The following is a 12,494-nucleotide window of genomic DNA, read 5'->3' as shown; positions in this document are numbered from 1 at the left end:
TATAGTGCTTTATGAAATTAATTACAGTATTAACCAAAGTTTTGAATCGCAGTTGTGAATTTCGTGAGAAATTCTAGATAAATATGATTTTGGTCAAATCAACTCCAAAAACTTCAACATTGCGATAAAAACTACCACCGTAATTTAAAACCTTGGTATAAATTATATACAATCTTATTCATCGAGAAGATAAGGTAACATGCTACATTTGCTAATTTAGCACATCTTGATTTATTCCTTTTCATTTTCTTATTGATTAGTACAAGAATGGGTAGAATGAATGAGTTGGCTGATATAAGGAAAAAGGGTTTCGAAATCAGACTCAACCCACCCACTAGAAGATCTTAATGTGAAGGGAACTTACACTAGGACCCCTTGGCCAGTGAGACACTGCAACCTTCCACTTTCATAATAATTGTACACCAATTTTGTGCACCAGCAGGTAATAGTGGAGACTGAGGCTAGCAAGCAATTACATAATCGCAGGAGAAGATCGAAGAAGCACGTGGTCCAAGGGGAAAAGGAAAAAAGCTATTATAGCTCGAGAAAATAAACAAATAACACCCTTTAAGCTGCTCATGACTTTGGCTTTTCTACATCTTTTTGTATTGCTTCTACCAACAACAAAAATATATATAATAATGCTAACATATAGCATAGCATAGCATAGCATCTTGGCTCAGATCCACCACACCCAGTGAAGGCTCAAAATTACATATGATCCACAAATAATCTTGGTTTTTTTTTAATATATGATTAGAATAGTTTAATTCTAAAGTTCCTGTTTATAGATTAATATAGATCAAAAGACATAAGTTCATTAATTAAATTTCAGTATTTCAAATTATTAATATCCTTTTACTTTTCTTATATAGACAATATATATCTATCTTTAATTGAAGATATATATTTTTTTGATAATTAAAACCAACACAATTACATATCCAGACTGAAACATAAAACTACTAGTAAGTTAAAATAATCATATATATGAGTTGATTTAATGCTTAGATATTAGTATACAGTAGTGTTAGGTTTAAAAAGAAAATACTTGGTGAGCAGAAGTATGTGCTATTTATTTGATGTGTCTGTTATTTTTTCACAGCACAGGGAATTGCTTTGGAAGTGGAAAGGGTTTGAATGGTCTCTGCATATTTGGAAAGATGCTGGTGGTTCTGGTTCTGCCTTAATTCTGCGCCCACTTGGCTCTGATTCTTATGCAAGGGACGTGAAGGTGATCATCATGAATAGAGTTTGTTTGTGTCTGTGTGGCTTTGAGAGGGACGAGTGAGTCCCTGCACTGTCATTAACCCCTCGCAACAGTGGCACTGAAAAACATGCAACCTGCTTTTTATTCACATTTATAAGTCGCCAGAGCCCAAAAGGAAGGACACACTCTATTCTCTTTCTCTCTCTCTCTCTCTCTATGACTGAGAGTGAGAGTTGGGCAATCACACTGCCTTGTATTCATTTTCCCTGATCCATTTGCTCTCTCTTTTTTATTTTTGTCAGTACACTTCTTTAATGCTCGTCAAATTACGTTCTCCGTTTTCTGCCCTACCCAACAAAGATCTACACATAGTCCAAACACTAAATCCAAAACAACCAAAACTTTAGGGTAGCAAGTTTCAGTATTTTCCCTGACCCCTTATTCATTGCAATATGCTAGCTAGCTCCAAGCAAAACTACGCTTAAAATAATACTCTATCTCACTACGTACATATATATATATATATAAAATCTATATTTGTAGATATGTACAACGAGTTTTTATATTAAACATTTTTATACATACGCACGCACACGCCATCATCATTACACCACGGACGATAATAACAGCTAAAAAACAATAAAGAATTCAAAGTTTAATCATATAATTAAACCAGCGAGAAAGCCTTTTTATCATAGTCTGCATTTATACCAAATTTAATTAACAAATAAACATGGCACAATAAACTGCGAGTTACACGTAGAATTACACTCTTTAATTTCTCCACCCCGTGCTCTATTAATCCCACTTACATAATCAGCACCACTCACCTTCACTTCACTTGGTATACCAATTCACAAAGATATTAGCGTTGAAATGAAAGAAAAAAAGGGTATTAAGTATTAACCCATCATAAAGGAGGACATAGAAAAATAAAATACAGAATAGACTGTAGAGAGAAAGACGATGATGATGATGAAGAAGAAGAAGAAGATCGTTAATTAACTCTCTCTAAGTAGAGTTAGTTGTCTTTCCCATATGATCTTTTCCATTATCGTTTTCTACTTCTCCTCCTTCTGTGGTTATAGCAGAAGACACGTAGCTCAACACCAAGGAATTCTCGTCCGGTGCTGCATTTCGAGCTTGGAACTGTTGTTTGCAAGCATGGCAAGTGATTTGGAGCATGGTGGAGTTGATTTGCTTCATTGCATGTTCTTTCAAGGCGTAGGCTTTGTCCAGTTCCGCTTGTGCTTGTTGTCTTATCCTCTTGGCGTTTGTGAACTCTTGTTCCGCAAGTTCAATCTGCCTCTTGGCTTGTTTCCTAGCTTCCTCAGCATATGCTTTCTCAGCCATTGCTATCCTCAAGTGCTCCCTTGCTTGCTCCTGAACCCTCAACAAGGCCATGTTGGACTGCTTCTCGCTGTTGCTGTTGCTGCTTTTCTCTGACGAGTTCCTGTTTGATTCATTTTTCTCACTCATATCTGATGAACCAATTGAGAGTTGCAAATGGGTTGAGTGGTTCTCATGGTCCCTCTTAGGGGATATTGCAGCATCAATGAGGTTTCCAATATTTGATGTGTTGGTGCTGGTGTTGGTGTTGTTCTTGTTGTTGTTACTGGTGGGGGTGGAGAGTTGAAGATCCAAGTTGGGGTGGAGTTTGTTGTTCTTGGATGAGGTTTCAGCAGTGGTGATAGCAGTAATAGGGTTGTTCATGAAAATTGTGGGAGGTTCTGCTGGCTTTGGTATTATCATTCTTGTTGGCCAAGGAGCTGTGCTGAAATTGGTTTCACTTGAAGGACTTGGGCTTGAAGCAGTTCTAGACAAGCATGCAGATGGTTGAAGAGGTTGAGATTCAGGCCTAAGCCTCCCCATGTTGCAAGCATCTTGGTGCTCAATGAAACTCTCCACCCTAAAATGAAGATGAGAAGGAATATATATAATAACCATTGTTAGTGTTATAACTAGTATTGAACCACTCAAAAAGGGTTTTGCATAATTATTCTTGTTTGTGGGCATGAAGATGAGCATTATATAGAGTTGGAGAAAAAATATGAAAAGGAAGAAAGCAAAGGAGACAAAGAAAAAGTGAATATAAAAGGTGGTTGAAAAAGGTATCCATGGTGGGGGAAGAGGTTCCAGTTTCCACTAAATAAAGGACAAAAAAGAAAGTCAAGAATTCATGCCATTTTTGAGATTTATGATGCAGTATGGTGGTCATTGAGTAAATGCAATTTGTCAATGGAGTGAATGATCATACAAAACACAAACATGTTCTAAGGTGTTGGAATAATGCAAGTATAAGAAGGATTTTGACGAGGCCAACACAAAACAGTTATTATGCCACCAACGGAAAACGGAGCATTGGAAACCGTGTTCCCCCAACTGTCAATGAACAGTGCTAGCTTGTGAAAAAAATAAAAATTTTGGATTGAGGTTCCATCAGTCAAATATTTGAATTTCTTTTCTTTTTCTTTTTTTTTAATCTTCTTTTAGTTTTTCTCCACCCCCATTGTTCACTTTACATTCCATTCCAAAAAACATATTTCCCTTTTCTCAAGTCAAATCCCAAGTAAAACAAGAACTCTCGCAAATTCTGCTCATTTGATGCACAACCACGAGATTCAAAAATGGTGAAAATAAATAATAAAAAGAAACCTTGTATATGTAGCACATGAAATAGAGAGGAGAAAAGGGCATCAAAATTAATCCCATCACCCCACCAACCCAGATTTTAATACCCATAGATCCATCCTCTCTCACACATATTCATTATGAAATTGTGAATCAATAACCATAGAAAAATCAAACAAATGTTGATATATAGGAACATAACGAATCAAGAGAAGTTGAAGCAATCACAAACCTTGAGAAAACACGACCACAATCACAAGAGTGGCCCCGGGTGCCACACGTTTTGAGATGTGCTTTGTAATCAGACTGCACTGCATAGCCTTTGGAGCATCTTTCACAAACCCATTGCTTGTGATTGCTGTGCTTCCTCCTGAAATGCTTCTTTATCCCAACAAGATCACCCAAGGCATGACATGGGTCATGGTGCAAACAAGTTGGTTCAGGACACACGAACACTCTCTTCCTCACCACTGGTGTCTCCCTCTTCAACAGCTTCCATGGCACCTTGTGCCTCCTCCTATGCATCTGAAGGTTCTGGTCCCTCTGGAACCCCTGGTTGCAGATCTCACACACATAACGATCCGATTCCAACAAAGTCTTTGGCGAGAGGGACACCACCTCTGCATCTGGATCTGCACACACACAACATACCATAATCAATTACCATCGATATCAGGTATCTTCCACCAGAGACAATCATGTCCGAGACAATTCTGTTCGAGTCAGGTCAGGTCGGCTAAGAATTAATACACACATGACATAATTAACTATACTATTCAAAATAACCAACATGGGTTGGATTTTGTTGTTTCAAATGAAATAAATATAATAGTTTTTTTTTTACTTATGAAATTGATAAAAAAAATAATAGTGAAAAGCAATAAGGGAGTAGATTTGTAGGGTGATAAGTGTGCACTACCTGGTGTTCCTGCGGGCCTTCTCTTCCTTTTATTGGTGGCAGTGGTGTTATCAGTGCAGGGAAAAGGCTCAGAAGTGGGAACTGACGATGGAGATAAGTTATTGGCTAACATGGTACTAAGTGCTTTGATGATGCTGATAACAGGCCTAAGAAGAGAAGCAAGGAGGGGCTATGTTTGTGTCTGAGGCTATGCTGGTGATAGAATTAAGTAAGGTGAAAGAAGAGAAAGAGATCATTGGGAGAGAGAGAGAGAGATGGAACAGGTACACAAGGCACAGGAAGGAGGAGGAGAAGGAGAAAGAGAGAAGAAAAATAAAAGGTGTATTTATTTTTGCTTTCGGTTTCCTCAGCTTTCTTTTAACTTGCTTTTGAACTTTCAGCTTTTTCCATCAACTTTCTATCTTTAAAAATTTTCTCTCTCTGGGTTCCTATCTTCCTTTTCCTTGCTTCCAACCCTCATCTTCAGCAGGGATTGTCTGTAATAGCCCTCCTTAATAAACTTTCAAAAAGAGAGAGAGTGTGTGTGAGAGACCCAATCACAATGCTCGAAACTTGATCCCACAAGCAGCTCAATGGGCTCCATGAAAGAAAAAGAAATATCCCCACAAGGAAACAAAACCCTCATAATTTCGTCACACAGTAATTTTTTTTGCTTTGCATGCATAAATACAGGCCAAGCCCCCCAATACACACGTAAGCTTCCTATTCTGTCACTCTCTTTCTCTCTCCAACATCACACACTCACACACTCTAATGCCTCTTATATGTAATTATTATTACACTAATTTAATGGAATTTCGGTTATATCAGTACATTGTTTGTTGAAAAAGAGAAGCCTAGAAACATAGTAACTGAAACTTATTTCCCAATGATGCAACTTGTGAATTTCTATAGATTCCTGATTATTAACAAAGAGTACTACTATATTAAAAGTGACTTTTTTTTACACCTATTCAAAATCAGTTAAGAGTTCTAAGTTCTAACTATTTACTTGTTGTAAATTTTTATTCTGAGTTTGATTCTTAAAAATAAATAAAAATAAAATTTATTATTGGACATACATTATCAATATAACCTAATTAAAAAAAATATGAAGAGCATAACTTTTAAAATAATCATATGAAAATCAATAAGCGTCAGTTTGTTTAAAATTAAAAATTTGATTATAAAAATATTTTTTAATAAATACCTTTTTAAAAATTAGATAAATTTTAATATTAAAAAAGAAAAAAAACTTTTTTTATATAAAAATTAGAATATTAAAAAAAAAAGTAGACCCTAAATTTATCATAAATCATAATTTATGATTAGATAATAGTGTGGAAAATATTTACATTGTAAGTGCGTAAAATATATAAACTAAAAAGTGTAGAAGTTTTCCATAATACTAAAACTCCTTGACTCAAGTGATTGGACACTTATTTTTCTTAATTAAAAATTGTGATTGGATCTTTAACTTTGATGTTAAATTGGACCAAAGATATTATTTTATATACAGAGATTAATTTGGTGGGAATGAGATATATTTTTTCATTAAATAAAAAAAATCTAATTTGTCATAATTTTTTTTTAAAAAAATACTAGAAAAATAAAATTAATGATAGAATAATGTATATATAATTTTTAAAAAAAATTCCTAAATTTTAGCAAGTTCAAAATTAGTAAGATTTTTTATATATAATTTTTTATGACTAACTTTGGTCTTGTTTTCAAAGGAACTTTATGGGTCACTTATTTATTGTTTTATAATAATACGAATAATGGTTGTTGCACGAGTTAAAGTTAGGAATATATACTAGTCCATTTTATCTATGGTAACAGTGCCAACTCAATGCACTCATGGAACTTTAAGGTATGAGTATTTATTATTGTTGATCCATAATTGACATGAGTCTTTGTTGAAGATGGAGGGAGGGGGGGCAGATATATATATGTATCTTTTATAGACCATAGTACCCATACTCGTAAGTGTGCAGAGCCTCTAATTAATTTCTCTTGAAGCAGCTTTTTTAAAGGCGATAATGAGGATGTGAAGTCACCCTCAACCTCAAGGGGCAATCTAGTCAATGGGGCTCATTATTTTTTCTGCTACCTCAAGATGCTTTGCTTTTTGGTAAAATGGGAGCATCAACTTAACAGTCGCGGGTTAAAATTCCTAGCATTCTTTCTTCTACCTCACCTTCTTAATTACCATGCCCCCAATATACATATATATTATTTCAGTCAATTTTGTAACTATTTAAATTAAATAGAATTATTATGAACGATTATTTTTTTTTAAATCTAAATATTTAATATAGTTACATATTCAACACTCAAATTTAAAATTATTAATTAAATCGTAACAACTCTTACCAAATTATTACATATACATACATGGCACCAATCACCTTTATTTTACCAAGGTCAAGAATACACATTTAAGAATATTAACATGACATGATTTATAGGTAATTTTATTTTATAAATTTGTGACTAAGGGTCTAATCTTTAAACTTTAGTATATGTTAGGAGAGATCGCGGAACTTCTTAAATACTATAATAAATCGTTGAGTTTGTATTGGTAAATTTCTTATAAATACTTATAAAAGAAGAAAATGGGGGAAAAAATGGAATTAACTTCTAAAAAATTACAAAATTAATTTATAGAAATTTCGTCATATTGACTTTTAAAAAATATATGTAGTGTGCATGAAGAAATTTATCTATAAAAAGTAGTCTAGGTTAAAAAATAAAGAGCAAACCATGGTATCGTATGTCGATGTCACTGACTTTAGTAATTGACAATATATCGTGGCAGGGAAAATAATTTAAACATATAAACTCATATATAAAATATATGGCGGGCTCGGAGGAAACCAAAAACATATGTTTATACTGATGGATTTCCTAAGGTATTTTTTTTTTAAAAAAAACTTTATTGTAAAAATGTAACGATTTTGAAGTGAATTTCAACTATTACTTTTTCTTTTCTTTTCTTTTTGGGTGTGTTTTGGGGGTAGTTTCCTTTCATATTTGTTTTCAGGCAGATAAAAACACTAATGTGCCGTATATGTAGATTAGTGTATAATATTGACGTATTTTATATACATTATGCCAAAACGAGTTGTACAATCGTCATATTTCGATACACTTAATTTTCAGGCCATGTCTTTATATATTATCATATTAACTAATCTAAAAACGTGTTGAATTTTATCCTAATGAAGCCAATGCATGCATTTTGAGGAACTTTTGAAGGTGAAGATCAACTTTAATTTCACGCCAACGGCACTGACGTAATAAGTTTAAGTTTTGCTGGTTTTTGTGTTATTAATAATTTTTTTAAAATTTTATTAAAATCAAGATATATAAAAATGTCATAAGAAGAATTCACTAGTATAAAAAGGGTAATTTACGTTGTTATTTTAAGCTTTTTACGTCAGAAAAAAGTCTGACATTAATGCGAGAGACGTAAATTTACATCAGTTGTGATAGCCGATGTAAATTTACGTCGAACATTACCAAGACCCGACGTAAAAAAGTTGTAAACAAAAAAAAAACATAACGAGTGCAAACAGAACAGACCGTTCTGCTTGGAGAGCGGACCATTCTGCATGATATTAACTAATATATGTTAACAAAAGATGACCCACTCAAACGTGAAGAAGATGATAATATTAATTAATATATTAATAGATCAATACATACATTTATTTTCAACAAATTAGCTAATATATTAAGAAATGATTTTTCAAACTAACCTCAAACGCGAATCCAATGCAATCGGTCAAAAATTCAAGAACCACCCAAACGTCCAAACGTACACTCAGATGTAATACACTCAAACAAAATATTGACTCAGAAGACTCGTTTTGCACATACACTTAAGATATATATAATTCAAAGCTCTTAGGGCGCGGGGAAGAAGAAGTGGCGCGGGAAAATTTGTAGATATTTTACGTCGGACCTCATAGGAGTCGACGTAAATTGAAAAATCTACGTCGGACACAAGCTATACCCAACGTAAATTTTCAAATTTACGTTATTCCTTATGAGTCCGACGTAAAAAACTTGATTATAATTTCAAAAATACTATCACGTTTTTTTAACATTAGATTTTTCTTTATTCAACGAGAATACAATAACGTAAATTTCTTAATCCTGTAATGTGAAACTTCTCAATATTTTCATCTATAGATACATGCTACATCAAACGATATTAAAGTTATATTAAATTTTATTTTAAAATCATTTGACATTAAAAATTGAGGCAGGCTAGGTGAGATTTTTCAAAATTTTATTTAATTTGTATTAAATAAAAACGGTTATATGCATATGCAAACGAAAATCATCCTATACTTGATATTTTCCCTTGTTAATATTTTCAGTGACGTATGTTTATATAATTAAAGTTGTATGTTGAGCTTTCCTTGAAAAGAAAGCAATGGTATGAAATATGAACAAAATGGAAAGCCCGATTAATGCAATTATTGTAAGTACTACTTTTTTCCCCATTGTATGCATTATTAGTATATATTAAATAAATGGTCATATATGTATTTCACGTTCAAAATGAAGTAGTTGCCTTCGTTGTCTCATTGGAGAAATTTCTTTTACATCAATGTTACCTTTTTATCTTGTTTGTCCCATTGGGAAAAAAGCCCCAAAAATTTTGTATGCATATTGTTTGAAAATTAACGTTATAAAAAAATTGTATATAATGTACATATTTATAGTAATACAAAAATTATCACTAAAATTAATTTATTTATATAATAAATAATATATATTGATATATTATAAAAATGTATAGATATAAATTATAATAACTCATAAAATATGTTATTAAATATCTTATTCAAAATTAACATTATGTATAATTATATATTAAATAAATATATATTTTCATATATTATATTTATAGTCACATTTTTTTAATGTTATTATATGTAATATTTTTTTAATAGTGTAATGGATCCTTGAAAAATTAAATACATTAATTAATAGCCGTGAAGATTAAATTTAAGTGGGAAATAATAATAGCAATGTTGCAATGAAGTTTGTGTTGGTTGCATATATACATTCATATAGAGTTGTCAAAACGGGCTATCCAGCCCGCCCGGCCCGGTCCACCACGGGTTGGCCATTTGATGGGTCAACCCAACCCGGCTCATATATCAGTGAACTCAAAAAAATTGAGTCCGACCCGGCCCACCACGGGTTGGTGGGTTAAACGGGTTGGCTCACCTTAAAAAAAAATTCATTTTTTTTTCTTAATATACAACTAAAGCCCAAAAATTTAAACTTATTTTAAAAATATGAAATTCTTAATTAAGACATCCTTAAATGAATTATTCATCCCAAACATTAAATGATAATTTTAAATACAATCAAATCAAATCTAAATAATCTCAAATAGATAAATATAATCCAAAATTATCTTAAACTTCAAATACAATCTAAAATCACAAATTACAAATCACAATCCAACATTAAATTATTATTGTCTCATATTAGACTGCACCATGACCTAATAATTATTGTATTTTTTTAAATAAAAAAAAATAATGACGGGTTGGTGGGCCAGCCTGGCTCACCACGGGTTCAACCCGGGTGAGCCGGGTTGGTGGTGAGCCGGGTTCAAATTTGACCCGTATTAAAATTTTCAAAAATTTTTTAACCCAACCCGGCTCGAACCCGTGGTGAGCCGGGTTGGCTCGCCGGGCCAAGCCCATTTTGACAGCTCTACATTCATACCCAACATGTGGATATTATCTGACCACACGTGCTTTGGCTAAGAGGTTCGTCTTCTTAATCCCTAGAGCCCCACTCTGCAATCATCTTCAGAACGAAGAAACAAAACAAATCAAGAACAAAATCATTAACTAAAGTACATGTAATTTAGGGACCAAACAAAACTTTTATTTCATTTCTATAATGAGTATATAGGCGGGGATTCAAGACCATTTATTGCTTATTATGATGACATTTTTAATATATTAATTTTGAGATTTATTCTGATCAAAACATCATCGATTTTGTCGCAATGCATCGATTATATATGTCAAACAAAACAAGTGTAATATGGGTCGATGGTGCGACCGAATGATTCACGTACGTATTGGATGCGTTAAATTAACGGTAAATAAAAAATGCATTCTATCTTTCACATACACAAAATTTAGTATCACTTTCATTATTTTTCACCGTATTTTAAGGTCTTTATACAAATTCATGTTTGAGATACTTTATGATTCTATTTAATTTTTATAAAAAAAATAAAAATAATTGTGTATCAATTATAGCAAGAGATGAAAAGAGAGGGAAAAAAAAATAATTGTATGAATAATGAAAACTTACAATGATTAAAAAATTATAATGTGAAAATAAAAGATTTTATTGGTTTATTTTTACGAAGGACAAAATAATTCCATAAAAAAATGAAGATAAAAACGGTTGGATCTTTATATATTATTATAAATTATGAAATACATTAAATTTTTATAAAATAGTTATGCAATCCTTATTTTATGTTTATTCATTTTTATTCTACAATAAATACATAATATGTTATATCTTATGAGATTAGAGTAATTCATGAATTTTTTAAATAAGTCCTTTTTATATTTAATTGTAAAATAATTGATTGTTCTAATAATCTATTAGGTTAGACTTGCCAAAACGACCAACCAAACCCACAAAAATAAAAATAGCAGAAATGGACTTAGGTAGTTTAACCACAAATTTGGCCTGCTAGCCTAGCGGATAATTTATTTTTATGCTCGAAAATCATAATTTTTGATAATTCTATATTTTGAAAATTATAATTTTCAGTACTTTTAGATTTTTTTTTTTACTAAATTAGTCGATTTTAGCTAGTGTTAAGAAATAAGCTTGACATTTTTCTCTCTCCCTAATTTCTAGCGGTCAAACTCTTCGACATGTCAATGTTAATTTACAATTGTCATATATGATTTATTTTTATAATTAAAAATGAGTAATTATTTTCATTTCTTTTTTTACACCATCATTTTCATTTCTTATACTTTCGAACTTGTTTTTAAAATATCTTCTCATAAAAAATAATAAATGAGAAAAAAATATCTTTTTTTAGGTTTTTAGTTAAATTTTCACCAGTTGAAATTTAATTTAATTTAATTAGTTTTGATTTTGATTATAAGTAAAGAGAGTATATAAAAGGAAATAAGAATGGAGAGGCCTTCTTGCTTAAGCTAACTATCATTGATTACTCAAATAATGTCACTGAGTTTTTCAAGACTTAAGTTATTCACCCTTAAGCGTGACGTTATTTTCCCATTTTTCATCCATTTCAATTTGTAAAACACTCTAATGGCTTCATATCATTACTATATATTAATTATTTTGTTAGATTATTGTTAATATTATAATTTTTAATCATTAATAAACAAATATTTAATAGTTAAATAAAGATTATAAATTTTAAAAAATTAAGGAACTAAAGTTATATAAGTGAAAATTATTAGATAAAAGTTACATATTAAATATTATAAGGAAATTGCACCCTTCTAAAGACATATTGATAGGTTTTTGACATCTTGAACCTTCGAAAGTCAATCTGACCAACAAGTTCAAGGGTAAAATATCTCTACGATATACTTTGACGTTTAAGTTATATCTCACACAAGTATATCTAGATAAATAATAAATGAACAATAATTTTATCTTAAATTATATAAATATTTGTACCAATTGTAATAAAGTTGAGTCTAA

At 31.6% G+C, this 12,494-nt stretch overlaps 1 protein-coding gene across 1 annotated transcript; it reads right to left on the bottom strand.

Moving 5' to 3' along the window:
- Positions 1 to 1,877: 1,877 nt before the first annotated feature.
- On the bottom strand, positions 1,878 to 5,395 carry LOC109819195 (zinc finger protein SHOOT GRAVITROPISM 5). The gene is made up of 3 exons (XM_020384828.3): positions 4,761 to 5,395; positions 4,074 to 4,473; positions 1,878 to 3,119 (listed from the first exon to the last, which is right to left on the bottom strand). Exons 1-3 carry the CDS (start codon positions 4,870 to 4,872, stop codon positions 2,222 to 2,224), a joined length of 1,410 nt encoding a protein of 469 aa, XP_020240417.1. The 5' UTR covers positions 4,873 to 5,395; the 3' UTR covers positions 1,878 to 2,221.
- Positions 5,396 to 12,494: the final 7,099 nt, after the last annotated feature.

Source organism: Cajanus cajan, chromosome 1, assembly GCF_000230855.2.
Source record: "Cajanus cajan strain Asha chromosome 1, NIPB_CcT2T_4, whole genome shotgun sequence".
NCBI classification, from domain to species: domain Eukaryota; kingdom Viridiplantae; phylum Streptophyta; class Magnoliopsida; order Fabales; family Fabaceae; genus Cajanus; species Cajanus cajan.
This window is presented reverse-complemented; position numbering and strand designations above follow the sequence as displayed.

Excerpts from the sequence above, each read along its gene's own strand:
- LOC109819195 (XM_020384828.3), bottom strand. The coding sequence starts at position 4,872 with ATGTTAGCCAATAACTTATCTCCATCGTCAGTTCCCACTTCTGAGCCT. Across the intron at positions 4,474-4,760 it reads AAGGCCCGCAGGAACACCAG|ATCCAGATGCAGAGGTGGTG; the intron begins GTAGTGCACACT and ends GTGTGTGTGCAG. Across the intron at positions 3,120-4,073 it reads TGTGGTCGTGTTTTCTCAAG|GGTGGAGAGTTTCATTGAGC; the intron begins GTTTGTGATTGC and ends TCTTCATTTTAG.